This window comes from Sander vitreus, chromosome 15 (assembly GCF_031162955.1).
Source record: "Sander vitreus isolate 19-12246 chromosome 15, sanVit1, whole genome shotgun sequence".
NCBI classification, from domain to species: Eukaryota; Metazoa; Chordata; class Actinopteri; order Perciformes; family Percidae; genus Sander; species Sander vitreus.
This window is the reverse complement of record NC_135869.1, coordinates 5,758,469-5,783,451: the sequence shown is the minus strand read 5'-3', so window position 1 is coordinate 5,783,451 and position 24,983 is coordinate 5,758,469. Positions and strand designations below refer to the sequence as shown.

The 24,983-nt window shown below is 42.5% G+C and overlaps 1 protein-coding gene across 1 annotated transcript in view; it reads left to right on the top strand.

Annotated features, from left to right (window-relative positions):
* Positions 1–530: 530 nt before the first annotated feature.
* septin12 (septin 12) overlaps positions 531–24,983 on the top strand; it is an 88,861-nt gene continuing 64,408 nt past the window's right edge. The window contains exons 1-2 of the mRNA XM_078270472.1: positions 531–749; positions 14,210–15,733. Coding sequence (XP_078126598.1) covers positions 695–749; positions 14,210–15,733 — 1,579 coding nt within the window. The 5' untranslated portion in view covers positions 531–694. The remainder of the gene's footprint in view (positions 750–14,209; positions 15,734–24,983) is intronic.

Here is a 24,983-nt window from a genome sequence, read left to right as displayed (position 1 = left end):
TTTTTGAAAGAGTTAACAATTTGTGAAGTGATTACAAAGGTCTGGTATGGACGACAATCTGATGCAATGACCATGATAAGGTGCTATGGTAGAGTGTGTGCAGTGGTGGTAGTGCAAAAGTGAACAGTGCAATTATAGCTTATTATTATTAAATATGAACTATGACTATGAAAAGACAAGAATGCAAACATAATAGAATTGCTTGACAAACAAGAAAAAGAAATAATATACTTTAAGAACAATAGGCTATATAACAGGGAATGTGTAGGTAGGCCTAGGGGCTAAGTTTGGCCTTTTCCAGTCAGTCCATCTGACGCTTTTGGTAAGAGGGGGGACAGCCAGCCCGGGGGGGGGGAGACAGCAAAGAAAAGAGAAATTTGATGGAGGATTTTTTTCCAGGTGTTGCATGCGGCTCCGCCCACCAGCCGTCCGTCGTCCGCCCCCCTGTCACCCTAGGGTCCCGGCCATAGGTCCAGGCTGCAGGCTACCGAGCCGGGGGGGCTGGGCCAGAGACACGCCGACGCTCCTGGAGGACACGCACAGCACAGCTCAGAACAGCTCAGCTCAGTCGGCTCCCTGCCTGCACACATCAGCGCGGACCGGTTCAGCTCTGTTCCGATAGGGAATACAAGTTTTTTTTCTTCTTCTTATCTGGCTTGGCGCGGCATCACGGAGCCTTCTGCACTCAGTCAGCATGTCGGAACTGTCCGTGAATGACCACCTCGAAGGGATTTTATCAGATTTCGAAGGTATGTATGCTGTAATACTGAATTACTTTACTGCTGCCCCGGTTTGTTGGCACGTAATAAACCCAAATGTGGGGTTGCATCTCCAGACTGTTTCACCCTTCTCTGTTCAGAAAGAAAACTCGTGTCTGCATTAGTAGCCTGAAGCGATCGTAGGCCTAGATCTTCTTGATAAGTAGTTTAAAAAGAAATGGACCCTTTTGCTGACAGGTGCGCACAAACACTAAAATGCAAGATTCTTTGTTTTGTCTTTCGTTAAAACTAAAGCTGGAACGATTAGTCAATTTATAGGCTATATATACGTTGATCAACAGAAAATGAAATGAAAATCTGAATATGTCGTTTTTTTTAGTTTTTTTTTTTTTTTTTTTTAGCCTTCTTTGGTAGTAAAGTCAAATATTCGGTGCTTTGGGGCAGTGATTGTCTTTTGAAAACGTCACTTTGGGCTCAAACGTAGCTAAATGCGATTGACTTTTCCCACTATAGTTTCTGACCTTTTTATATTGCGATTGAAGTAGCTAGATTGATCGTCAGGCAATATTATTGATAGTAGCAACCATTTAGTGAATGCAGCACACCATTTAAAATATGGCGTTCTGAACATGGATGAACTGTTAAAGATATTTGTTTGTTTCATAGCAATTCATGGTTTGAATGACTTCATAATGTTTGGCTTTGTGTGAGACTACAATTACTGGAGTGCAATGGTAACGGCCTGGGCAGGTAAGAGAGCACTAATAACATAGTGTAAGCAAAGCCTTGAGCTTGTGTGTGTGTGTGTGTGTGTGTGTGTGTGTGTGTACATCCCATAAACAGACAATAGTATCTTTTAGAAGCAGCAGTAAACGCTGTCTCTGTCTCTGTTAGATCTCTCCTGGTCTTTCCTTGCTTGGCTTATTGCACCGCTGAACATCAACTCCATTAAACGGATTGCTGGCACTGACTTTTTTTCTTCTTCTGTGATTTATTTATATATATATATATATATAATTTTCACTAAAGTGTATATTCAACATTCCAGTGATGCGATGATTGAATCATTAACCTACTGTATATAAAAACGGAAAACTTGGCAACAAAAAGCAAATAAAAAGAAACCCTAGTTATTAGCCTACCTCCGAAAGGGGAAAAACTGCAGTTTCATATTTAAAGGAATGAGTAAACTTTACATTAACAAAAGAGGATCTTCAGTAAGACCGTGTCCTATTGGCTCCAATGAACGAGGTCCATCAATAAATAATGAAGAAATATACAAACTAAATATGCTCTAAATGATAGAATGATACTGTATTTTGGAAACCAATATTAATATTTTATAGTTTAAAACAATCTAAATCCTGTAATGAGACATCAGCCACACAAATAACATTTATGTTAATTATTCTTTCAATGTGGTTATTAAGGATATTGACCAATATATGTAGTGAGCAGGACATCTTACAGTGTACAAGTGAACTTGTTAGTGCTTTCGGGTGGACAAACTGTGTAATGGAGACGCTGTTTCTAAATAGCTTAAAACATATTGTGGAATTTCCATACTGATATATCATCACCCTGAAACAACATGTTTACGTTCAGTGATGGATGGGCCAACAGAATGTCTTTAACACAGGAGACTTTCGTTGCCCACTTCCAATGACGGCAAACCGTGACCATGATTGTTCTCCAACCTTAATCACATGTTTATTATTGTAACCAGACAACGACAGTCCCCTTACCTTTAACAAAGTCATTTTAACCCAAACGGCGATCTTTCCTTAAACCTAACCAAATCTAAGGCACAGACCAACTATTGATTCGGGTGTTAGATCTAAAAAAACACTTCTATGTGCCGTTCCAGAGGCCATGGAAAAAGAAGTCAGTGTTTCCCCCAGAAAAGTTGTTTAGCCCAATGGCAAGTGTGTTTTTTCGACGAGGGTCCAGCTGGGGCCGGGCCCAGACTGATGGCAGCTGATGGCAGATTCCATAGGGCCCTACATTAAAGCTGTAGTGTGTAACTTTTTGATATTAATGAACGTCCGTTACATTCAAGCCATTGCCAAATGAGTTGCTACAAAGCTAATTAAGACTATCAGCTCCACACAACTCTCTCTGGATTTCTCAGTATGGCTGTATTCAGAAGATTGTGTTGTCCGGTGACTTTCACACACACAAAAACTCTAGTGAAGATAATGACCTCTTCTGAAGCAGTGGTATAGTCTACGTGGTACACAGGTATACGCAGTATACCCACTAAGAAAGCTCCAGGATTTCCACATACCCACTTAAAAATGTGCAATGACATGTAACAACATACTTTTTATTATATTTTTGATATATATTTTGAATTGTCATCTGTCTTTTCCTTCGCATAGGCTAAATAAAGGGATTTCCACCGTAAATTAGTGCATTAAAGTGTATCAGAATGCAGGAAATGAAGTCTTTGATGCTCAAAATTTCCCTGGGGGAGAACACCCAGACCCCATATGTCCATTCTGGTCCATATATTTATATAGTACATCATACCCGCTAAAATACATTAGACGACACCACTGTTCTGAAGAGTTCGTCATGTTTTTTTTAATCCTCCGTGTCCTCCTTGGCTACTAGCAACTGCGTGGAGGGGGGTGGGGGGGTGCGCAGTCACGGAAGGCTGTTTCATGTGGACGCGCCGACAGTTTTGTTGTCATTACTTAGAATTCCTCGTGCGGGAGACAGAAACTACGCACTATAGCTTTAAGTCAGTGCTTAAAAACTAACTGGAGGTTTGAAAATATGACTACGTCTAAGTTTTAAACCGAGCTATGTGAATAATCCAAGTGGCTTATTCCTGGTGGGGGGAAATTTAGGCCCGGTGGGTCACCAGGCTTGCAATACACTGGGGAAACCCGTGGAAGTATTTTGTTGTATAATTTTGAGGACTTGTTGTTTCTAAGTGCACTAAAATGTATATTTTTCACTCAGCTTTGGCCTTCTGGTTTTGAGTGATTTTGTCCACTCAACCTCACTTGTTGAGCTAAAAATATTAGACCTCCCTATTACAATATAATGAAATCTAAAAACAACACAATGCAAGGCTGATGTATTGGTTACATTACAATATACAGGGGTTTCTATTTTCTGACCGCCCAGACTGCAGCTTTTTGAAAACTGCTCTCCAAAGTGAATACCATAAAACCCTTACTTACGTTACTGTGTGGACATGGACAATACGTGGACATACGATCTGATTTTTAAGTGATAAACCTTTGACAAGCATAGTCAGTGTACTGCCGCTGTCTGGCAAGCTTTCTGTCACCTATGACATTCCGTCATATGTCACGCATTTGGAATTTCAGTAAAACCCTTCACAGGATACAGCTGCGGTCAGTGATGTTCATGATATTTTCTAGATCTATTTGAAACACTATAAATCAGGCGAAGATTAAGACAAAACAAAAGAAGCACAAAAATGAAGAAAACCTTTTAATAACTAGGAGTATCTTCAGTGTGTGGACAGTGAAGGAGGGAGAGAATGGCAGAATGACCAGACTTTGTTCTTCCTCAGGGTGATCCATCATGTCCTGGGACCCTGCAGGGACAGTACAACAAAAGCTGCCCCCTCTGCTTTCATTCTTACTTTCTTCCCACATTCCTCTGTTTAGACAGGTGTTGATCTGTGTCTCTAAACAAATTAGTGTAGCCTTGGGCCACAGACCGCTACTGTAGTTGCTTTTTAAACAACTGCTGTCTATTTGACACTTCAAACCGATGCCATGAGACAGTCATTAAAAATGCCAAGTAGCTTAAGAAATAAGATTTGTACAACGATTAGTCATGTAATTATCCTTTTGTAAAATGGTACGTTTCAAGCAGTACCATGTAGACTACCTAAAAATCTAGTGCCGCTGGCCATCGGTCTGCTGTCTGCCCCAGTGATGGGGTTTACGCTCAGCCAGTTGCAAAGGTCTCTAGTGCTCCGGAGCTGCCGCCGTCCGCTCCCTTTACGGTGTAGCGGAGGTGCGCTATAGCTAGCTAATTCTTGTCTCATTTGTGGTCTGATGAACACAGAGTGTGGAAAGGGAGCGTAAACAAACAGAAATGTCTTTCAATCAAGTTTTTTACGTTGTTTCACAGTTTGGGGTTCGCCTGGCGCTCTTTTAATACATCTCATGTGGTTACTTTGCAAAGTTACACTGTCTTAAAAAAAAAGATCCTGTTTTGGAGACAGTTCCTCCAGCTACTTGGTCAGGGCCAAGAGCCCCAAAGGCAGAAGATGATCAGATATGACAGATCTTCATTTGATTTGGTAACAGGGGAACGATTGTTGATGCTGGGCTGCTGGCCAGCCAGCTGTGGAATGCTGAGTAAAAGATGGTGCCTCATTTCCAGCGCCCACTTCTGTTTTATTCAGATGGATAGGACAAGTTGTTAGAAAACAGCACAATTCTGCAGCACAAGTTTTTCAGTCTGTATATTAAAATTACAGAACTATAGAGCAACTATGGGACCAGACTTTGGAATTAAACGTGGCTTTGTGCATCTGTTATTTTCCTCAAACTGCTGACCGTCATCCCGTTGAAAACCTCTTCCTCTTCGGCTAGTTAACTTATGTTCAAGTTTCCCTCGTTTGTGTGTTGAGCTTTGAGGAGCCATGAAGTAGCGACGCTGGGAGCAGGGAAATCTATTTAGAGCTCTTTATTTTATTAATTAAAATTTGGCGCCAGTGAATCGATTATTGTATCGCACGAAGGACAACGATATATTGCTGTATTGATATTTTGTCCCACCTCTATTCATAAGTGCAACTTGTAAGTGATGTCACGCACCTAATGTTCCATCACTAAACCATCATGCGAACTTAGCTAAATGCACTTAATTTATGGACTTCTCTTGTATTGGCGTGGCAATAATAATAAACTTAATTTACATAGCACTTTTCCTAGAACGGCTACAAAGTGCTTTTCAGAAAAAAACAGCAGATAAAAACCAACAACAATACTTAAATGTCTTGTTGTTGGTTTTTATTTTAACCAGGGCAATGATTGTTCCCTGACCTTAATCACATGTTTATTATTGTAAACATGACGACAAAAAGTCATCTAAACCCAAACAGTGATCTCTCCCATAACCTAACCTTCTCTAACCCAACCTAACCAACAACATTCTTTACTTCTTCATCAAGTTTTAGCAGCCCGCTTCGTATTCTTAGTGAGGGAACCAAGCATGCTGTGAACTAGGCTGGTAGGCTTCGTTGGACCTGGCTGATTTCAGTTTTATCATTGTTAAAATTTAAAAAGTTTTGCGACATCCAGCATTTGACATCATTGAGGCAGGTGTTAAGTTACTGGACTTGAGACGGACCTAAAACTGTGTACCATCCGCATAACAGTGATGGGAGATGAGTGGTTATTAATGATCTGGCTGAGAGGAAGCATGTATTTAGAACACCACAGAGGCACAAGAATGGACCCTTGAGGAACCCCACAATTAAAATTAGCAACAAGGGAAAGGCATTTTCTATAAGAACAGAGAAAGTTCTGTTGGAGAGCTAAGATTGTAGCAGCTGTAGAGGTCTTCCAACCATTAGACCAACCCAGGATTCTAGATGCCAGATGCCAGAAGTCAGAGAACTGTTAATAATCAATAAAATAAAAGGACCAACTGTGGGGAATACCTATTTTAAAAACTTATTTGGCATACTGTCTAAAACTCAGTTAGAGGATCTTATTTGTGAAATGAATTCACATAGTGTTGAGATGTTGATGTTAACAGACCGTTGCTAATTATAATATTAGCATATAATATATTCTCAAAAACAATAAAATGGAACCAAACAGTGTGTACACGCTCTAATGTGATCATTTTACATACAGTTTAGCAACAAAACAAAATGCTAAGGGAACATTACTACGTTTCTCATGTTGGTTTTCAGCTGTATGCATCCCCACTAACCTGGAAAAAGTTTTAAACAGTAACGTTAATACAGCGTGTTGGGGGGGGAAACAGTGTCTCCTGCAGCGGGCAGTCAAAGGCAGAGGGGCCACAGCGTTTGCTAACTTTTCTCACTTGAGGTGTGATAAACAGTAAATTCATCAAATTCAGTGCCTGTAACGTTATTTTCCAAGCTACGTAGCTGTCAAATTATACGGGACCAGCACGGTTTAAATAAGCCGTCGAGGCTTTTGCCGTTGTTTGTCACTCTGCCTAAGGAGACTCACGCTGTTGTTTATTTGGTTGCCATGACTTTACGAGTTATGACGTCCTGTCACTGTTCCAGCTGCTCACCTTTAAAGAGGAGAGAGAGCGGATGACTCTTCAGTTAAGTTCAGCAAATGGCCCTGCAGAGTCATGTAATAATGGCTTCATGACATTTCATAAAACGCTGAAGCAGCGGCGGCAACAATTTCTTAGCGGCGGACCGTAACTAAGAAATGTATACAGCGGAAACGCTGCTGGAGTCAATTTGGGATTCGATCTTAAACGGTGAGGACAAACAGAGTCACTTGTGTGGATCAGCATACTGTGAAGTGAAGGCAGTGGAAGGTGTGTACTAGATTGGAGGGAGAGACAGGAGGGCATTAGGGCCTTTGGGTGACATGGGAGATTAGAGGAGGTCAGGGGGGCTAAGAGCTGCCTCTCCCAGCCCTGTCACATCCTGGTACCGCACTCCAGCAGGGCGCGAACCCTGCAAAGATCAGAGGGGGTCCCATGACTTACTGACCCAGTGACCACACACACACACACACACACACACACACACACACACACACACACACACACACACAGCTCGTTGTCTTTGCTCACTACAAGTGGTACATTCCAGCCTGCATTAACGCAGTGAAGCACACACGTTGACACAACAGTTGGTCTGTGTTTTCTGTAGACATAATTTGTCATTAATACAAAATTAAATAAAGAAAGCTATACAATGCACATGAACACACATACAATCGCATGTTGCACACACAGTTTCCCTTGATCTCATGAACTCGTGAAGTGTTTCCACCTAATCAGCCTAAATCCCTCTTTGTCCTGAGCCCATGGTCACACACACACACACACACACACACACACACACACACACACACGCACACGCACACTCACACACACACACGGGTAGCACTGGGTTTGTTTTGGTGCTAATCCATTCATCCATAATAGATCAGAATTTAGCAAAACATCAGTGCAAGCTGCCTGGTACTCGGACATGTCTGGGGTTGTCAGGCCCTTAAGACACACTGGACCGTTTCTAATGAACCAATGAGATAACGGAGACAAATGGCTGACGTGGCTGATTGGTGCCCAATTTGAAAATGAGTCGAATACATGCACACCAGTTATGGTGCTTATTGGTTAAACAGTGTCCTGTGACCTGTTTGACTGAGGCACAGGATCTTCCATTTACAATTTTCCGTTCTTGGAATAAAAAAAAATAATTTTATTTATTAAATGAATCTACAATCCCATTGAAAATGAGAAATAAAGCTGTAACGAAACAGGTCGTACAAACAATGAAAACATCTGTTAAATGTTTGTTTATTTGTAAGAAAAGTTAAAAGTCCCAGGTGGTAAAAGTGAGAATTCCATGTCTCTTTTTTATGATAAAGCAGGTTGAGTGATATATATATATATATATATATATATATATATATATATATATATATATATATATATATATATATACACATATGTATATATACATATGTATGTATATATATATACACATATGTATATATATATATATGTGTGTGTGTGTATATACATACACATACATATATATATATATATATATATATATATATATACATATGTGTATATGTATATACTGTGAAAGTAATAAAGAGAGAAAAAGAAGGTGCACAGTCTGTATTCAGAAACTGTGCCTTTAAACAAGCCGTCAGGACTTCCGTACGGTTGTGATGTCACAACTATACTAAATATAGGTAGAAAGTGCCGTTACAGTCATTCCCCAGCTGCAATGAAGGTGCAGAGACTCCGAGAGCCCAGATGTGAAAGACCCGGAAACGTCCGGTTTCACTGTATTGGTGTGGATGTGGGGTTTCATAACTAACATGGCTGCATACCATTAGGGGTAATTGGGAATATTTATACAACAATATTTATCTGCCTGTAACCGCCGTGCTGTTTTTTCCTTTTTTAAACAGGCATGAAATGCTCGCAGTTAAACTTTGGACGCACTGTCCCTTTAATAGACTCCAGCTTCTGTCTAATATTTTTCAGGCAACAGGTGCTTATGAGGCAAATAGTAGCCAGACGTGTGTGTGTGTGTGTGTGTGTGTGTGTGTGTGTGTGTGTGTGTGTGTGTGTGTCCCCGTCCCCTCAGGCGCTGTGTCATTTTCAGTGTTACAACATTACAAACGGCTGCTTGGAATGTGTCTTCCAGATGTGCTTTTAGTAAGTGGAAGTTGCTGAAAGGATGTTTGTTTGTGTGTGTGTGTGTGTGTGTGTGTGGCTAGGAGAGAGAGAGTGAGTGAGAGAGAGAGAGAGAGAGAGAGAGTGACTGAATGTCTGCACAGTGTTGTGGCTGCAAAGTGTGGCTGCAATTTCTTGCAATGGGCATTTTACTTAACAGAACTCTGGGTTTGAGTGCATGTGTCCACACGTGTCAATGCACATACACATGCTGTCTTGTCAGAGAATTCTGTCTGTATGGAATGTGCAGACAAGGGGGGTGGGTTGGGGTGTGTGTGTGTGTGTGTGTGTGTGTGTGTGTGTGTGTGTGTGTGTGTGTGAGAGATATGTGTGTGACATAGACATGCCCAGACTCAGCATCCCCTCATTGTGTGTCCCCAGGACAGCTTCCCTCCCAGAGCTGACTGGTTCCCAAATCATCCCATCTCACTGGCCCATAGCTGGTTACTCATCACAGGGGATCGTTTTGTTAAGGATCGAGAGAATGCTTTCCTCCTTTTTCCCCCCTCCCCTACTACAACATTACCTTACCCATGAGTATGCTGGGTTGTTCACTCAATATGTGTAGATAAAAACGATCTAATGTCATTGTATTTAATATTTCACTTTTGAGTGTTTTCATCTTTTTATACTTCAACTTTTTACTATTTCGATGATCTTTTTGAAAGTACTGTTTCTAAATGTAATCGTCTGGGAACTCATAACCCAATGCTACTCGACTTCAGCCTATTAGGAAAGAAAACATGCACTTCTTCTACACCCGAGACCTGCTCCCCAACACACAGGCGACTATGTAGAAGCAGACCACCTCTACTTTCCATGATTCTCTGCAATGCCTGTTTCCTGAAGAGCAAAGTTGACAAGCTACTAGTCAACACCAGAGCCTGACACAGGTATCGAGATTCATGCCTGCTTGTATGCCTGCTTGTATTCACTGGTTACAGGTGGATGTGCTCGACTTGCTCGTTGCACCAATTACTCGTTCATCGTAGCCTGCCTGTCAGACTGGCGATCAGATCTCGAGTAACCACGATTGAACGCTATGAAAACGGAAGCGATCGCCCAAGCCTACGAACCAGCTGCTAAATGTCACCGGGGATTGTGGCTTTTACTGTATGCCATGTTTATAAAGGACTTTAAGTAGTAGGATCGTCACCATGCACTGATGGTGTCATGTCTTGAACTGACTGGTGACTGGTCTTGGTGTATGCAAAGGAACAAAAGCATGACATTGTTTCTTTAATAGACAGTTTATTTAGTTTGATTGGTTCCCTAATCATAAAACTAGAAAAAAAATATGTTTAACTAGCTAAGTGAGAATGTGCACATGCAAGTGTTTATACAGGAAGCGAGCTATCGTCACATTCGTGGACAAACGGCCACACACACACGCACACACACACACGCACACACACACACACACACACACAACTTTCCCAGTAACTGATCTGCAGTGGCCATGAAAGGATGCCTCAACCATCTACACAGGGGTGTACACACACTTTCCCAGAACTTCAGACATAGCTGAGTGAATTCGGCACGGTGTGCACTAGTGTGCGTTTGTGTATGAGAGAGAGAGTTGGAGCATCTCTCTTTATCAGATTGAGTTGGCATTGTGTAAGAGGGGAGGATTAGGGTCTGCACAACTATGAGAACAGAGGGCGTGGAGCCAAACGTAGACAACACACACACACACACACACTCACAGGTAGAAAAGAGCGGAGACGAGGCGCACCACTGCCACCGTAATTATTTCCCCGGTGTTTGACAGGGTGCCAGCAATTACCTGATACCACGACTCCTTATCTTTTGTATGGAGGGCAGGTTCACACTTGTAGCCTCAGCGAACCCAGCCGAGTCCACACAACCCTCCCCCAACACACACACATACCCCTCCCCAGCCTGCCTAGAGCCTACAGAGGCTGTGAGCCATTAGCTGCTCAGGTAGATACTGAAATAGGGTGTGTCATATAAGGCTGAGCTGATTTTTTTTTACAATTAATCAATTCATACTTGTCTCTTCACTTGTCATTCTTAATGCAGAAAGCTAAGGCTTCAGTCTTTCCTGTCATCACATTGTACACTTATAATATTTGGAACCGATATGCATTTACAGTGAAAATTAAAATCTTTAAGTCAAAATTAGGATTTGGAATGTTACAAACTCCAACACAAAACCTTGTTCAAATGCTTTAAGCAATTATTTAATAAATTAGAAACATTCAACATAATACACAGTAAAAGATAGTCGGATAGTGTTGTGGGCAGGACATTAAGTCAGACTCAGTGGTGAGGGACAGACACAGAGCTGTAGCCGAGCCAAAGTAGCACACTTTTTAATTCATTAACTTTATCGGTTATCGGGCAAATGCTGATACAGATAATCTGCAAACTGCCAAAAAAACGGCCCGATAATCGGCCAGGGCTGATAATCAGTCTATCCCTAATTTACACATCCCATAGCTGTAGAGCAACATTATCATTCATTTGGAGTTGTGTTGTGTCCACCTGGTCAATGTCAGTCCAATACTCTGTCTTTTAGCTCTGTTTTTGGTCTCCACCATCTCCTTGGGGAAATATCTGTGTCTTTAGCTGCTAAATGCTCCACTGTGTTCACCAGTTAGTCTCTAACGGGGTCTGTTTGCTGCTAAGCAGGTAGAGTACAGTGGGTTTTAAAGAGCTTTTTCACTGAAAACAGCTGCCTGACCCAAAACAGTGAAGGTGAAGCCGGACAGCTAAACAATGAGCTGAACTTAATATAAAGCCGAGTGACTCCTTTAATATTGTTACATTGTTTTCACATTGTCATTTGAGACATTGGTATTATAAAAAAAAATTAATTATAACAATTTAAATTTTGTGTGCTGTCAAACTACTCACAATGAAACTCAACACTTCCTGCAGCTGCAGTATATATATATATATATAAGTGACTGGTTTACTCCATTTAACAGTCAAATAATATGCGATTTTGGTTGTTCCGAATTCAAAATGAGTCCATCCAAATAGTTTTTGTATTGAACGTCAGACTTTACAAACAGCAAGTCTACTGAATGTAACTACTAATCTGTATTAACGAACAGGATAATGCACCTCTGTAAACTCAGAAGCAGCCCAACGGCCAGCATCAGTGATAGCACTAATGGCCAGTGAATGCTGTTTGTGTGTGTTTGTGTCACTGGGAGGTCATCGGTCTGGTCATACAACACATAGAGACTGTGTTTGAGGCTTAATGACATGAGAGGAGTCCTGTAATTACACCTTAGCTCTCTAAGCTGAGCAGTATGGATGCACACACTCACTCTCGCCTCGTCTTAACAAGTGTGCCTTGTGTGTGTTGCAGCACTTCTCACCTTTTAAAGGAAAACTGTGGTGTATTACAACTACAGTTTTATCTTCGTAGCTCTTACCTTCAGCTATATATATATATACATATATATATATATATGTGTATATATATATATATATATATGTATATGTTGTTCGAAATGAAACCATTCATTCTTTCTTTCACTCTCTCAGTTTTAACATTGCACTCTGAGTAAATTGCCGAGATTTCTTGTAACGCAGCGGTATTGCAAAGTATAGGTCCAACAGACAATTAAACAGGTTGTAAACCAGCTGTAAAACTGTCCTTCATAGTGTAGTGAAACTCTTTTGATCCTACAGATGGATAAACAATAGAAAAAAATAAGTGTTCTCTAATAAGTTATGAAATGGTTTCGATTTTAATTTCAGTAGTTTTGCAGCTCTAATTTATGAATGATAACTTGTACTTCAGTAAGTGTTTGTCGGATCAAAGCCTGCAGAAGGTGACATGATAAAGCCACATATAAAAAAAAATATGATAAAACAGCTTTGTCAACTGTGATGAATTGGTATAAAAGAGATATTTAGGCACACAATATTGCAGGTAGCAGCTGTGGATCTCAGCTTTCGCATTGGAACTATAATTATATACCCCGACCCGCCCACCCACTGCTTCTCATGGTATGTCACATCGCAGTGGTTGAATTTTGTAACACAAAACCCCACTGGATGCCCTGACTCCAGCTCCGACCTCAATCCACCCTTTGTGTTTGCAGCTTGCAGGAAATGTGTGTGTGTGTGTGTTTGTGTGTGTGCTCAACAAAGGAAGAGGACACTGTTCCCATACAAAGGCAAGTGGCTAAGATCATTCAGGAACCAGAAACCAAGAGAGAGAGAGAGAGAGAGAGAGCTAGAGAGATTTAATATGATCTTCTGAACACAGACACAGACACATTCACATACTGTAGAGCGTATGTGTCTCCACACGCACGTACACGCGCACGCAAGAACATACCCACAGCATTCATTACAGTGTCACAGATGCGTCGTTCCTGCGTTTAGTCTCATAACTGTCGTAACTGTTAAACATTTTGGATACTATGGTTGTTAATAAAGTATAGCAGCTGGCAACACATGCAAACCAAAAAATGACCGGTCATGTTGATAAAATAGTTGAGTTTGAAAGAGAAGAAAGAGATCAAATTTTTGGGGGCAAAAAACAGAGAGACAAAGCTTGTAGAAATTTGAAGATTCCAGGTTTAGGCCTGATCCTGATCCCTTTATGCCTGACTGAACTAAGGTCTAAAATAATGGATAACCAGACTCACAGTCTCACAATCTGCAGCCCTTGTGGTAGCAAGGGAATTTAATCTAAATCTACAATTGATTAGCTCTGGCTATAGTGATAATAATTGTGTACTCACCAAATGAATTGCTGAGATCTCAGGACATGGTGACACGGGTCATGAAACATGATCAGTCAAACGATCAGGTTAGATAAATCAAAGATTCTCTATATTTTAAACATAGCGCATTACATGCTGACCCAATTGCATGACATGGTACACACTTCCTGTCTCCTAAGTGGGCACGGCCTTGTTTGGAAGTGTAGTGAACGATGGTTGGATGAAAAACTATATATTTGCATCATGTATTTATATATATATATTATTTTTTTACAAAAAAAAGAAGCACTGGTTACATAGTTAGATCTGGGACATTTTACTAACAACTCAAATATTCTTTCTTCCCACCTGCAGCGCTGAAGAGGTCCTTCGACATTGAAGATGTGGATGACATACCATCCTTCTCCTCAGCTTCACCCATATCCACCCCCGTTTCTCCCTCTTCCCCCCATTTCTTCCGCCACCACAACAAAGCCAGTGAGGGGCGGGGAGGAGCTGGCCAGTCCCCTTCATTAGCCTTCAACAACAACAACAACAACAGCCTGGGCTCCGCAGCCCACCACTCCCGCATCAGCCTGACTTCTAATCCCAGCCCAGTGCTAAAGTCCCGTAGTGTAGTCAGCAGCCTGTCCTTCAACCGAGGAACCATGAACAAGTCGGCCATCCACAACAATGGTTCTTCTGTCACAAGGGCTGCATCCTTCCAGAGCAGGTTAAACCCCAACGGTTACTCCATTCTGTCTGGGCCAGGAAGTGACGACAGCCTTCACAGCTCCACGTCCAGCCTGGAGTACTCTGGTGGGGGTGGGGGTGCCCTCCCTCTTGCTAAGCTGGGGTCATATCACAGCCCTCCGCCTCAGGGGGAGTACCACCGAACCCAGCCCCAGCTCCCACAACAGCACCGTGAGGGAGGTGCCAACTTGGAAAGCAGCCTTAACCTGAAGACGTCTCATGGGGTTGTTTTCCACTCCGGGATGGACCAGGGGCCAGGGATGATGCTGGGTGTTCCGAACCATGGCTCCATGCCGAGCCTAGACCCCCAAATTCATAATGGAGAAGGAGGAATGGTGAGTATGCCTGGAGGGGGAGACAGGATGTCACCAGGGTTGAGGTATGCCAGTGCTAATGCCAACTGGAATGGTCGTATTCATAATGCCAGTTCCTTCGGGGAGGATGGCTACGGTAGCACCAAAAACCAGTACCAGCAGCAAGGCCCCCAGGTCCTCAAGGCTCCCCAGCCCAAGGCCAGAGAGACTTCACGTCTCGGCAAGTTTCCCTTGGATCTCGACAGCTTGGTAAGCAGCACCTCAACCACCTCTCTCACCAAGACTCAAGGAGGATCCATGAGCCCCAACCCTCCCAAGCCTCCACCAAGGAGCACAGGAGGCTTCCAACACCACACCAGCCCACCATCCACCTCGGCCAGCCCCTCAGCCTCTCTCAGCAGCCTGGACAGTTCTTCTGACACCCCGCCCCTCTCCCTCCACCATCCCTTTTTGCCATTCTCCCCACATTCTCTGACTCCCTTGCAGGGTTCAATTCCTGTCCCAGAGATGAGTTGCTCCCCAGTGTCCTTTTCTCCAGCCCAGAGCCCCCAGCTGCAGCTTCTCTCAGGGCCCCAAGTTGTCCAGGTGGTCCCGAACCTGTCTAACCCTTCCAGCCCCTCCAGCTCCAGAGCCATTTGGTCTGTGGAGGATGGTCCAGATGATGGCAGAGATATTGTGGGCTCAATCTTACAGAGGATCGCTTCCTTCTCCCAGCATGTCATGACTGACACCAACCCAGCAGCTGTGACCCAACCCCCTACACACAATGGTGGGTTGTCATCTGAATATGGGTGTCCTGAGACCACGCACATGCCCACATGGAAACAGAAAGGTAAGATGTTTTTTTTTTTGGAAAGTGCGTAAAAAGATGCATTTGTAATTTATAACCATACATAATTGCATGCACATTTGTCTGTGCTCTGAGGCTCATGAGAGGGATTTTAATGGTGGGTCATAACTCAAAACTGTGAAAAACGATCAACAGTTGTGTGCGTGTGTGTGTGTCTGAGTCTGCATCTTTACCTTTGTGGGTCTCTGGTGTGCAGTCTATATGTGCATGTTGTAAACCTTGCAACATGCAACATCTGTCCTTTTTAGGGCTGCAACTATCAATTATTTTAGTTTTTCCATCGATTTAATCGAGTAATAGGATAAGAAATACTTTTGTTTTATTTAAGAGCAATAATAGACAACAGTTTGGTTTAATTTTCGGAAAAGCAACATTTTTATTGCCTACATTGCTTACAATATCATCTCTCAAAAAACTGACAGTAATAATCCTCCCTGTGCGGAAACAGCGTGAGCGATACAACGTTGGTAACATTGATTAAACGAAGCTTTGAGCCAAATCATTTTGCATCGATGATTTTTAGTAATTGAATTATTCGAGTTACTCAAGGAATCGTTTCAGCCCTAGTCCTTTTCTTACAACCACTGACATAACAAGACAACTATACTTAATGAAGAAGAAACACACACACACACACACACACACACACATGCACGCATAACCCTGTTTCCTGAAAAATAATACTTAAATAACATTATACTGATACCACATCTTTACCTAATCTTGCCTAAACCTAACCACTGACAGGACTCGGGATGCAAACCCTGGCCTCTGGTGTCCTACATTCTTACAGTTTGTACAGTGCGGCACATAGTTGTGGTGCGGTGCATCTGAACATAATCCAGGCATCTATTCAGTTTGGCACCTCAACATAATGAGGAAAACTATTTGGTAATATAGAAACACAGTTTTGGGAAGGCAGTTGAATATGTAACGCCGAGGATGGTATAAGCTCACAATCATCTTTGTGGTGATTCTCCAATGTTTATTAAATACTAATGTTATTATGCTATTAGTACATTGCTAAACTGAAGTGCTGCACATAAAAATCATCCATCTTTTCCTCCATATGAAATCCCTGTTAGTGTCCTGAAACTTGTCAAAGACATGTTGTGCATTAACACAATTCTAGGTGTGTGTGTGTGTGTGTGTGTGTGTGTGTGTGTGTGTGTGTGTGTGTGTGTGTGTGTGTGTGTGTGTGTGTGTATGTGTGTGTGTGTGTGTTTGTACACACACATCCCATGATGACAGGGAACTTCTTTTTGTTTTCATGTCGGTGTAGGAAGACAAGTCAAGGTTAGCAGATGAGCTTAGCAGCCACACCCGTTGTAATGGTTTCCTGTTGTGTTGAGCTACATCACGAATACACACACGCATAGACACATGCATACACACACACACACACACACACAGTAATACCCAAACCAAGACACATTCTACAGAACAAACTTTTGTTCATGCATACACATTCACACGTTGTGTGTCTTTGTTTTGAAGGCTTGTGTGACATTTTTAACAGGGGTTTTAAAGCTATTTTTAGTCCACCTCCTCCCAGCTGGCCTTTGGCTCCTGCTTCCTCTGATAACAAAGTCAACTTTTCTGTGTCTCGGTACCACATTTACAGAAAACAAATAGCAAATTCAACTCAAACCACAAAACCAAGATACTTGGAAAACTAAATCTTCCCTAATCATGGGTTTTAATAGGACGTACAGTAGAAAAAATGTCAACTAAACTACAGCTTTTTAGTTTATAATTAAAGATTTACGACACAAAGCGCAATAGGGTAACTTTGGCTACTTCTAGGGTTGGCGGTTCGATCCCCAGCTCCTCTTGTCTACATGTCGCAGTATGCTTGGGCAAGAAACTGAACCCCAAAATGTTCCCCCACATGCCTGTAGTTGTACAACATGTAAACCATATAGTACATTCACTTTATCCATGCAAATCATTTGTGCATCTATACATGTCAGTAAGATGGATTGATGGGATGTTCTGCCTTGTTCTAGTCCCACTTTGATGAAGTCTGATGAGACGCCTGGATGTTTACACGTGAATATTGTCCAATGCAGATTCAAGAACTCGGTTGAGCGGTTTTACAAACAGGAGGCATCTGTTTTAAGGCGCCTGTTGGGATTTCCCCGTCGCCTCCTTCAGTCTCATCAGGGAATTAGTCCAATACCTCTGAGCTGAAACAGAGAACAGCCAACTGTACTCATAGCTTCGTTCTCAATTCACATCTTAACTCTGACTCAAATGACAACAAGAGAGATATACAAGAAGATGTGAGTGTGCATGGTATGTTTCCTGGAACATTGTTACATTTATTTACCGATGCTAACATGTTGACCTTTATGAGTAGTTGACGATGCTTTGTTTAGACAGACTGGTTTGTAAGGGGAGGGAGAAGGAACGTAAAAATCGTATTGCCATATAACACTTGATTTGTGTGAGATTCAGGTGCGATGTTGAAGAATTAAAAGCCTAATTAAGTGCTTTGTGTGATACTAGGTGGAGGAAAGACTTTATTCCTAGCCTCATGGTAACTTGTATGAATAACAAATGCAACTTCTGCTTCCTTTCAACTGGCATCTGCGAGAGTTAGCGGCATGCTACAGGTCTTTCCTTTTCATAGGAAAATTAAAGACTGTCACACCTTGAAGGAAAAGTTTGACATTAAATTAGATACTACATCAAATTGAAAAACATTCACCTTTACATAGGGTTGGGTACTGAAACCCGGTGCCTAAACGACCGTTATCTACCGGACCGAATAGCAACGTGGATTTCGGTGCCTTATTTCGGTGGCACTGAAATTTCTGCGCTGCTCTCTGATGCTCCGAAAAGGACGTTAGAGGCAACAGAAACATCGCTGCATGTGATGCTAGTTAACACGACACTTGACAGCAGGTAACGTTAGCCTATCGTTAGCTAGTAGCTGGATTAAACGCTAACGTTAAATGGTGTAAAGTGACTGTATTTCACTTTAGAGGAAATACAACAGTCTGCAACAGTCTGCAGCTGCCGTTGTCAGTAAAACAATACAGACCGTGCGTTCACTTGAAACTGGTAGCCTACGCCTCGTGGTGCATTCAAAGTTATTGTAAAATACCCTTTTCCCAACTGGTGGGTGTTTTTGTCATTTAACCTCAATTCTCCTTTTTATTTAAATCTTTTTTTAAAGTGTGAGTTCAGGCACTGTTTAGGCACGGCCACCTTTTTAAAAGTATTGCTTTAGCACCAGTATCGGAAAAAACCCAAACGATACCCAACCCTACCTTTACGATTGCCTTGCTTGGCAGCTGGATTCTCACGATATCACGAGAGAATCGCGGGATCATGTATCACACAAAAATTCTTCTTGTCAGGCTTCAAGTAATGCTTTTGTGTCCGAACTACCAGCTTACCGAACCACTTACCGTCCGGTGAGGAGCTACTGGCAGCTACGGGTGTGATTTAGGTGTGTGTGACGACCACGACCACGAATGTTTTATCCAATCACCTGCCAGGTATTTTTTGAAAGTGCCTTTTCCAAACATTTTACAAGGACCACTTCTCAGATGGTTCTGTGTAACAAACCATCTGTCACGTCAGGTAACCTTTGCATAGGCCAACTAAGTTCTGCTACTGCAGTAAAGGCGGCGGCCGTTTTTTTTCTGTAATCATATATGAAGAAACATATGAGTCTCGGTATAAGTATATATAAGGTATTAGTTTTAAAAACGAATCATAATGCACTCTCTTAAATGCACAATATGTAATTTTAATGCAATCAGAAGGTAGTTTGATAATGGTGCATGGGAAAGGGATCTAAGTATTACACTGGATGATGAGGAGTGGGACAGAATCTGTAGGAATGTGAGGGTGCACTAGACTGGGTTAACCAAACCATTTCTCCCTGCAGCTCAGGCTGGAAAACCTGTACATTTATCTATCCTGCTTCTGTTACAAATTTGCGGGGACCAATCACAAACTGGCTTATCCACCTGGCGCTATTGGCGGGTTTAACACGATGACGATAGGGAAGGGACCAAGCAGCTTTTTGTTTACATTCAACATGGCGGGCACCGAAGCGCAGCAACCCGTTGATGCCGCTGTCGCTGCTACGTCACCCAGATCGTTGGTCTGATTGGTTGAAGGACTATCCAATTGCATACAGAGTAATTTCAACTATGCCTGTTGATCACCCCTCTTGTGCAGTAGAAAATACAGAGCAGACTCCCCAGACTAATGTTCAATCTTAAAAGATTGAGCTTGGTCTGGTGATAGCCAGACTAAGGGTGCGCCTCATTCAGTTCATTCATTATGCATTCATTATGCATCGCTACTATTGGACTCCCTCCAGATTGTTACGAAGTGGTCTGAAAGACACACCAAATTGTTGGAAATGTAAGACAGAGGAGGGCCAATTGCTTCATGTCCTGTGATAAAGTCCAGGAATTTTGGACCGGGATACATGATAACCTATGTCTGATTGCAGGGACCCAGGTTCCATTCAGCCCAAGATTATTTGTTCTGGGAGATGGGTCAATCCTAATCAATTGTCAATGTCAGCTCAGCTTGTTTCATTAATAACTTCAGGTCCAGACGTTCAGGAGGTTTTTACCGGGAGAAGAATTATCTCCATGACATGATTAAACTTGTAAAAAACAAGGAGTTTCACTTTGGGCTTATCGGTGGAAGGGCTGTGAGCCAAGCTGCTGCTAACATTTGTTTAGCTTGTTTCTCTGATAACTTAAGATCCATACAATGACTAATGACTAAATGACTAAAAAAAATAGATTACATAGGTCTAGTTCTATTTGACATTTTAATGTGGAAAAGTTACATAATATACCTTTTAAAGTGACTATATGTAACTTTCAAATGTTTCTGAAACTGTGTAATGTTCCATCTGATGATCATAAATGACCTCTAACAGCAAACAAGACTAACAGTGAAGAGAACACTAGTTTTATATAGTTTTTATTAATGCCTTTGTCCGGGTCCGATTTTTCCCGTGAAGTCACAGAATGATTTACAGCAGGTAAAGCGAAAGACAACGGGCGAAAACCAGAAGGAGACAATTACGGGATTGTAAATGATTTAAAATCGTCCCCGAATTGGCCCTCAGGTATGGAATATGTCTATCTCATTCATGAAATAACTTTACAATGCACATGTGGTTGTACGTCAGTAGCCGACAACACACACACCCTTCCATTTAGACGGTTTAGTCCTTTTAGTTTGTGTTTGTGTTGGCTTACTATTCTCTTTTCCCTTATGTCCTCCTGTAACGTTACTTGTGTAAAGCATCCGTGGGTTTTATGAAATGCTCTATATTAATCTAAGTTATCATTATGTTGGTTGCTACAACAATCTCTTAATGCTTTGGCTCGTGACACAGTGACAGTGATAACGTTACCCGGTTTAGCTCCCGATACATCCAAAGTAGGCTAAGTTACCGTAAGCAACACTGGAAATGCAACAATGCATCGTTTACTTATTCTCTTATTGTAAATGAATGATTTTCTTCCTGAGCAGAACATTCATCGCAACGGTATGACCTCCCCTCAACGCTAACTCAGTAGTACAGAAAAGACCTTTATGACAGCAGGTGTGGTAAAAACACTACCGCTTTTGTCCAAAGTGGCAGCTAGAATCAACACAAACTGAAAGTTACATATAGCCACCTTAAAGTAACAAGCTTGCTGTGCGATGCAGGGATGGGTCTTCAATCGGCTGTGGTTTGTTTCATATGTAATACATCCTCCACTTTTTAATACAACCACACAAATATATTGCTGTGCATGTGGGCCAAGTGTCTGATGGAGGAGGTGAATTCTTGCAGCTGTGGTTGGCAGGACCAGCTTGTATGGAGTGCTCCGTCCCATCCTGCGTGGAGATCAACTCCCACAAGTGACACAATTGGCTCACTGAATGCTGAGAATGGGGCACACATTACTCCACAACATTCTCAAAGAGCGCAGCTTCAGTCTGAGCTTCGGCAACAATTTCCCTCCGAGCACACGCAAACATCGCTGCTGTCATCAGGGTTCACTTGGTAAATAACAGGCTAATGTGCAGTAATGGGCGTTCACAGTGAAATGATTGTTTTGCTGCATCCAGTGCTTTTCTCAGATCATTTGTTGCCCCGGGGCCTTTTCCTCTACTCCCTTCCTCTGCTCGTAGAGAAACATACAGAGGAAAAGACAAGTGGGATGGTAGAAGAAAGCAACACAGAAAAAGAGTGAAAATAACAAACAAAACTGAAGCAGTTGGTCAAGATCAAACTCGCACTGAAGTGTTCTGAAGTCGGAAATAATGCGTTTTATCTTGAGTCATGAGACCCAAAATCTAATGCTGTCAGCGCTGCATATCATCATGTACAGAATAAAGATCAGCATTGTTCACCCCCCATAGATAATCTCCCTCTTCATATCGCTCACATCTCTTCCACCTTGAGAAAGAATTCTTATCTCCTTTTCTATTTTCCACATCTCTTCGCTTCATCAGTTCTGCATTCCTCTCTATCTCTTCCACTCATTATCTCTGCATTTACTTTATAGGCATGGCTGTCCAACAGCCACCATGATAAATACGTACTGTCCAAACACCACAAACAGCACTGTCATTATCTAGAATAACTTTATTCAGTCTTTCCTCTCTGCTCTTTCTTTTCTGACCTCCTCTCTCTTTAGCTGTCATGCCCAGGCTTGTCTGGACTCCCCCCCCCCCCTCCCAATCCCTCTCTCTTTCCCTCTCTGATTCAAGCTTTAATGACAGTGATTTAGGGAATAAATTCCTCCCTAGCAGATGTCTAAGCCATCGTCTTCATCCGTTTCCCTCTCCTCACTTTATCCTCTCTGTGACAGAAAGAGTTTATTTTCGTATGTTGGTAATGGCTTATGAAGAAAAAATGAACATTAAAGTTGAAAGAGTGTTTTCATTATTCATGAGTCAGATTCTTAGTTAGTTCGCTCTTAGTTTTCCTAGTTTTACAAATATCGATCGGCTAATCATTCTGAAGCCTCTGAAGCCTCGTCTGTCCTAGTCCACTCTGAAGCCTCCTCTGTCCTGGTCCCCTTAAAAGCTGCCTCTGTCCTAAGCTGCATGTCATGTCGCTTAAATTGCATCCCCGACTCCTCCACTTGCCTCCCTGAAATCATGGGAGGAGAGAGGCAGCGGGCAAATGTGTTTTAGAGGGATGAGACGTCCTTTCCTCTGAAGCGTCACATGAATTAGTCAGCTGTTTGGGCGGAGTTAGCAACTCCTTCAGCTGCACGACTTCCGGGAAGGCTGCTCTCGTGTATCCTCGGCTATAGCTCCTCAGTGATCCCTCCTCGATAATCCCTCGTCGATGCTCGCTCCTCTGTCCTCGGGCCAGAAATAAGAGCTTTGAGACGGCCTTCACCGAGGAGGGACAGAACAACTTTTCGGTTCAGCCGAGGACCGAGGAGTCGAGGAGCTATCAGAAAAGGGCCATGGGATGTACCCCTGGTCCCCTCTGAAGCTTCCTTTCTCATTAGGTGAAATTGTGGTCGCAGTGTCAGCCTACGCACTCTGACATGTCTCCATTTAGGCATGTATAGGATCTGAGCATGTGTGTAGTGTGTTCTATCAAACTGTTAACAAACAAAAGTCCACTTTATGAATCCAAAACAGGAAGCCGAAGGAAATATAAGCGTTTGCAAAGCACAGTTTTGTGGGTATCTTAAAGGTTGGCTGATCCAGCACATACAAATAGATGAAAGAAACAGCCAATCCGATCTTTTCATGAGGGAACCTCCTCTCTGCTGCTGTTTGTTGCTGTTTCAGCCCGCTAGTTTGTCCTTCCCATCAGCTCAGAATGGAACCCCGTTTCCTGTCCAGTTGTTTGGTTCAAGGCCCTGAAATGTGTTTCCTGCACCAAATAAGATTAGCTCACCCTGGTTGTTTAGGCTTTAACACACACACACACACACACACACACACACACACACACACACACACACACACACACACACACACACACACACACACACACACACACACACACACAGACAGGATAGACAGTGATGAAGACACTGACAAGCCAACATGAAAAGACTTTCAGATGACTAATTCCTGCCCCAAACATGCCCCTTGTACAAGGAAGGCTAAGTCAAAATGACCTCACTTTGTAAAAGTGTCTTTAAAAGACTTCACACACACACACACACACACACACACACACACACACACACACACACACAATCTTTATATAATGGTACCTTCCATTTTAAATACAGGGATAAGCAGAAAAAGGTTAAGAAATCAGGAGAGATGAGAGAGGCTTGAGACAGGCAGCAGGGTGAACGTGACATGAGAAACATTCAGGGCTAAAGGTAAGACGGAGTGCACAGTCATCCAGAGCAACATAAATCAACAGAAGCTGCATTAGAGGCTTTTAAAGTGTAGAACATCAAAAACACTCACGGTGTTTGAGTCATGATGGATTAACAACACACACAATTCTTCTGTTGTAAAACATAAGATGTTGGATATTGACAAAGCGTGTAAAGCAAAGCTGCTATGCATGTGTGTATGCAGTGATGGACTGGGATCAAAATGAACGGCCCTGGCATTTGCAACACACCGGCCCTATTTTTTGTCAATAACCTAGCTTGGAAATTAGTAACTCTGCCTTCCGTGTGAATCTTTCCACGCACCTCGACGCAGCACAATCTTGAATATGTGTGGCTGCATGCATTCAATAACTAATCAAAATTAACCAAAGACATATTATCAGTAGTGGCCCATAGGGGTCTATAGGGGGGTGGCTCCTAGCCTGGCTCCGCCCTCCTACGTGCTTCCGCTCAATTTTCATTTTCCTGCAGTACTCCGTCTGGGTTTGCAGTATATTCTTGGGTTTTCTCCGGCCAAATATTTGGCGTTCCAATCAGCGAACAGAGGGAGTGGTTGAGAACGATGACGTTGAGGTCGTGACGTGCGCTAGTTTGAGTTGTAGTTCCGTATTGGCGGCAGAGAAAGATGCGGTCCGTTGTGGCAACGCTGCCGAATATCCAGAAGTTAAAGCCCGAGCAAGAACAATGTTTGCTGAGTTTTGTTGGTGGCCATGATGTTGTGGCCCTCCTCCCCACGGGGTTCGGGAACAGTTTGATTTTCCACACACACTGTTAGTGGTGAAGGAGTTGGCTAAGGCTAACGCTAGCGATTCTAAGCCGATAGTTGTTGTCGTCTCCCCTCTTGTTAGCCTGGTCCTACCAGACAG